Source organism: Vigna unguiculata, chromosome 7 (assembly GCF_037176805.1).
Source record: "Vigna unguiculata cultivar grain cowpea cultivar isolate G323 ecotype 2 chromosome 7, ASM3717680v1, whole genome shotgun sequence".
NCBI classification, from domain to species: Eukaryota; Viridiplantae; Streptophyta; class Magnoliopsida; order Fabales; family Fabaceae; genus Vigna; species Vigna unguiculata.
In genome coordinates, this window is record NC_140798.1 from 34,037,414 (window position 1) to 34,042,846 (window position 5,433).

The following is a 5,433-nucleotide window of genomic DNA, read 5'->3' on the forward strand; positions in this document are numbered from 1 at the left end:
TATTTTTTATAAAAAATCATTGAAATTATATAAAATTGTTAAACAGGAGCTTTATCATAAAAGAACATGAGTAAAGCTATAAAACAAATTTAACTTTATAGTTTGTACACTTTACGTTGAGTAATTTTAATGGTGGTCCATTTGTTTAAAGTTTTTGAAGTATATTCAATAGTTTTTAAGCAAAATTCATTTTGCTCTATTTTATCATTTCATTTGTTTGATCGAACATGACTTGGGAAGGTATTAGTTTATAAGAGAAGTAAGGATATGAGTAACACCGATCTTTTTCTTCTAATGGATGAAAAAGAAGTTAGTTTGTGCAAAATATCCTGCAGCTTGATGTAACCTTTCTATGATCATATTCATAGGACATAAAATCAAGCTCAACTTGCATGTTGTGTGGTCAGCCATATGAAGAGCCAAGACTTTGTTTTGACTTTGACACAGATTGATGAACAAGGACAGTGTGCACTACAACCACTACTCTAACTTCCGTGTAATCAACTACTAACTATGACAGAATGAAAAGCAAGCACACTCTAGGTCTCCTTCTTGAGTCTTTAATTCCATCTTAATGATAATTACAACAACTTTCCTAGCTAAATATATAGATTCGGCTTTTCCTCATCAATTTTGTATTTGTGAGGGTTGGTTTGAAAACCGCATTTAGAGAGAAACACAGCTCCAACCATATAGCTTTTGCATTAACATGGAATGCTGACAGTTACAAACAAGCTTATGGTTTTTGTTACGGTACACACAACAATTTCACATTGTTAAGAGTTAACGTCAATATCAGTTTAAATACACTTTCTCCCAACTCTTAAAAATGTATTTTAAAGACAAAACCGTAATAAAACTCCCTATTTCAAATTAAACAATACCTCGTAATATTGTTAGACAATACCTCATAATATTGCTATTGTTTATGGTTTTCTACCTAAAGATCCAATTCAAAGAATTTGATTTTTGGTTTTAACTTACTTGGTCTTGCCTTTTAAAAGCATTTTGATTTGAGTAAATACCGATAGTATAATAGATTTTTACATTGTTAAACTTACTTTGATGTCTGATTGGTAGAGAGAACATAATTTTTTAAAACTGATGCATAAAAGCTAAACAGTGACTGTTTAATCGTAGATGGATGATCTCAAAACAACTTTTGAAACCTCATATAGTGTTGTTGGGTTTATTTTGATTCTGTTCTCAATCCCGGTGTTTATTCAACTTATTTTAGACCAACAACTGATAGTAGTCCTTGATAAACAAGTACTGGATGAGTACTAACTTCAGGTATTTATGCATCTTAGTCGTGTGTCATTTGTTCAGCTTCTTTCCTAATGGATTCAAACAGTGGTGAAGATAAGTAGCGTTCTCCAAAACTGGGGAAAATCACCTGCACAACAAAGATTCAGCATTGACATTAGCTAATAATCTGCCATTCAATGCATACATTACGCAATTTTTTGAAATTTATAAACTTATCAAAGATTACAAACTCACAACAATGAGCTTTCCTGCATTCTCTGGTCTCTTCCCCACCTTTATTGCAGCAGCTGCTGCAGCTCCAGATGAAATTCCCATCTGCAAAAGATTTGTTCATATAATCAACATGAAAAATAACAGTTTGCATATTTAGAATTACAAATGTACAAATGCACAGGTTCATATGTATCACGAAGAACCGTATGAATATTATAGTAAAGGCAATAGCTGAATCACAAATTATCGTTACCATACCAGCAAACCTTCTTTCACAGCAAGCAACTTGGCAGTTTCTATAGCTTCTTCACTCGAAATCTGCAGTTCATAAAACCTTGTTTAGAATCCGTTATAATATATATATATATATATATATATATATATATATATATATATATATATATATATAATTTGCTCAAAATATTAGCATATTTCAAGAATAGGAAACCTAGCATTAATACGGCTCACTGTCATTGAAGATTGGTAGATCACAGATAATAGATAATGAATGTCAAGATGTGTTGCTTTATTAATTTATATGTCAGAAAAATGTTAAAAACACTATCTATAACAATTAAGAGCTGAATTTAGGCTGAGTAGGCTTGGAGAATTCATGACTCAATGTTAATTCGACAAGACACTATGTCTATTTTCTCGACTTAGGATGGTTCGTTGCTACTTTGGCTCAACGACTTTGTCCTGTTCAGTTATCATACAGAGAAACAAAATGATAAATTAAGATCTCCTATTTTTTTCCTTGTATATGTTTGCTTACTGTGTTTAATTAATTGATCTGAAAAATTGTAAGAATCTCCTTCAAACACGGATCAGAAATATATTTCTTAAGGAGACAACAACCTGCGTATTACTAAAAAGTTACAAGTCCTCCAAAAATTATTTGGGATATAACAACTGAACGATACATTATGAAATATTTGAAAAATACAACACTCACTACTAAACAATGTATTAGTGTTAAGAGCTACCTCAATAACTTCATCTAGGATATTAACGTCCAGAATGTTGGGAATGATGCCAGCACCAAGTCCTTGGATCAGGTGCTTACCTTTTACATGTGTGCAAATGATGATAAAAAAAAAAGGTCAGTAACCAGCAGCCTCTAGTAGTTTACCACAGGATTGCTCAAGATTAGAGAATAATTTTGTAAGAATTTATGCATGACATCTGAAGGAAAGAGACATTTGAACAAATAAAATAATTAGTACCTTGATTACAATTAAAGTTAAATGATGAATAGCAAAACTGAGTCCAGTTGACAGGTTAAAATATTCAATACCTCTTCTACTTGTCCTTCTTTAAAATGTCAGTGTCGTATGTAATAAAGATTACAAGTATCCAGAGAGAGTTTATGTGGGGTTGGAGGAATGAAAGAAGGAGAATAACCTGGGTCAATTGGGATAAAATATGTAAACCGAAGACCTCAGAGTCAAGGATATCAAATTGTTTAATGAAGCTCTGTTAACAAAGTGGAAATGGAGGATGGCAAGAGAGCAATGGATTTTGGAAGCAAGTATTGGAATCTAAATACAAGAACTGGAGAAGTCTTAAAAAGGAATGCAAAATGAGACACAAATCTAGGTGGTAGAGGAATTTAAAACAGATGTGTGGATCTACAAATCAGATGAGTTGGTTGATAAATACATGACATGGAAGATAGGATGTGGCCAGAATATGCAATTCTAAGCTAATAGGTGGAATGTGGAGGATGTAGAAAACAAAGAAATATATGGAAAAGGAGATCGTATATTATTGAGTGTGTATAAAATGTTACAAGAAATGTGGTATATATACATGGTCTATGCTAACAGAGGAGACATATGACGAAAAGTAGTACGGTTTGTCATTGGTTTATTCTTCAGTATAGCAGACTCACCAATGCTGTTTGGAATAGACAAATCAAATAAAGTGGTGAAAGGTGCTAAAATAACCTGGCTTTCCTCCATTCAAAACTGCACTCTCAGCTGGTTCCACACCATACAGCTGGGGGAAACGAAGAAGAAATTATGAAGTTAGCATAAGAAAACTTGTCTCATGATCACTGCCAGCATAGTATGCACGATAAAAAAATTATATATATACCTTGATGTCTGGGTTTTTCTCCTTGAGGAATTTTCCAGCACCTGTTATTGATCCTCCGGTTCCTATCCCTGCAACCAAAGCATCAATTTTCTCTCCTGAGTCTCTCCAGATCTCAGGGCCCGTTGTCTCATAATGAATCTACAATGATGGAAAATTAATCAGCTGCAGTTTTTCTTCATACAAGCACCAAACTAGAAATGTTCTGTGAATAATGAGAATACATTTGGGTTGGCAGGATTATCAAATTGGTTGAGAATATAACCATCAGCTGACTTGGCTAGTAGTTCTTCTCCTTTCTCAATAACCCCAGCAATTCCTTTGGCTGGGTCTGTAAGATATACCTCAGCTCCAAAGGCTCGCAGTATAATTCTTCTCTCAAGACTCACATAAGATGGCATAGCAACCTGAAGTTTATAGCCCCTCAATGCTGATATGAATGCCAATCCTATGCCAGTGTTACCACTTGTGTACTCTATCAGGACAGTCTTTTCAACCCCAAGTAAAAAATACTAAATTTAGTTAGTATTTTGAACAATACAGACAATATAACAAGTGTCTGATGTGTGGAAAGGGCCAATCTTGAGCATTATAAGCAATAATATTAGACAATCTCAATAAACCATGTTTTCTTATTATGATCTGGAAAACATTGCTGTCCAAAACTCAAAAAATATCATTACAGGCCAAAGTTGAAGGACATTTAGAACTTGTTTGATTCCCTTCTCATTCTTTTGGTTTTAAAAACTGTTTTCTAAAACATTTGCACACAACTCAGTAATCAATTATTTAAATGTAACTTTCACACAGCTAACCTTTCCAGGTGTGATAAGGCCCTTTTTCTCAGCATCCTCAATCATGCTCAATGCAATCCTGAGAGAGAGAAAAAGAAGATTATCATGAAAAACCTCATAAATCTTAAAACCTTACAGATCCAAATAGCTCTAGTTTGAGAAATCAAGGCATTGCATGCCTATCTTTGACACTACAACAGGCTTGCATGTACTCCAATTTAGCAGCAATGCGGGCTACACATCCTTCCACAATGTTGTTCAGATACACCATTGGGGTATTCCCTATCAACTGCACGGTAAAGAGAAAAACATTTCTTAATTTTTCAACAAAACGTAAAGGGAAAAGAAAATACCACAAACATGGTGGAACAGAATAAATAAGCTTTTTAAGGTAAAAGGAGAAAAGAGAAAGAGCTCTACTTCAGTGACATCCTTCTTAATCGCACACTTTGGCTCCATGCTATCAACTCAAGAACACCTGCAAGCAAAGGGTAAATAAATTACATACAGCAAATGAAAATATTTTAGCATATCTTATAATTAGTCTCCAACAACGACAAGCTCTGCCTAATGATTCCTTCAACAATGTATGAATACCCAATCAAAAATCTTTCATTTACAAAAACCACCAACTAAAGAAAAACACCTTAACAGTTGACCAATCCTTAGCACAAAATCAGAGCCAAAAACTCGCAGCACGAAAATATGGAGATTGAAATTACCAAGTAGGACTTCACTTTTATGCCTTCAGTGACAGCAAGCAAAAGCTTTGAATACAAAGGATGGCTCACTGTTTTTGCCTCAAAAAACGCAGAACTGAAATATCTTTGATTGGTGTAAACGTTGTTAAACAATTCATTATATTTTATTTTATTATATTAAGGGAATGTGATAATTTAAGTCTTTGGCGTCTTCTCGCTAACATCCAAAAGTTGCATCTTTATGCAGAAAAATAGACATTAGACATTACACATGGAGTTTCTTCCATGGATAGTTTTTACCTTGGACCAGCAAAGCTCATCGTACAATTTTTTTTGAATAATTTCAAAATTATCTGACG

The 5,433-nt window shown here is 33.7% G+C and overlaps 1 protein-coding gene across 2 annotated transcripts; it reads right to left on the reverse strand.

Annotated features, from left to right (window-relative positions):
* Window positions 1–1,077: 1,077 nt before the first annotated feature.
* Window positions 1,078–5,231, reverse strand: LOC114192733 (cysteine synthase-like). 2 transcript variants are annotated; one of them, XM_028082531.2, is made up of 11 exons: window positions 5,096–5,231; window positions 4,794–4,851; window positions 4,553–4,662; window positions 4,395–4,452; window positions 3,804–4,067; window positions 3,583–3,720; window positions 3,432–3,483; window positions 2,469–2,548; window positions 1,741–1,800; window positions 1,504–1,584; window positions 1,078–1,396 (listed from the first exon to the last, which is right to left on the reverse strand). In XM_028082531.2, the coding sequence occupies exons 2-11, from the start codon at window positions 4,830–4,832 to the stop codon at window positions 1,307–1,309; spliced, it is 972 nt and encodes a 323-aa protein (XP_027938332.1). In that variant the 5' UTR covers window positions 4,833–4,851; window positions 5,096–5,231; the 3' UTR covers window positions 1,078–1,306. The 2 variants fall into 2 exon arrangements, with proteins under 2 accessions (XP_027938332.1, XP_027938333.1); XM_028082532.2 differs by having other exon boundaries at window positions 5,020–5,155.
* Window positions 5,232–5,433: the final 202 nt, after the last annotated feature.

Coding starts and splice junctions, on each gene's coding strand:
- LOC114192733 (XM_028082531.2), bottom strand. CDS start 4,832: ATGGAGCCAAAGTGTGCGATTAAGAAGGATGTCACTGAA. Junction 1,801..2,468: donor TCCTAGATGAAGTTATTGAG/GTAGCTCTTAAC, acceptor TATGAACTGCAG/ATTTCGAGTGAAGAAGCTAT. Junction 1,397..1,503: donor ATGCAGGAAAGCTCATTGTT/GTGAGTTTGTAA, acceptor TTTGTTGTGCAG/GTGATTTTCCCCAGTTTTGG.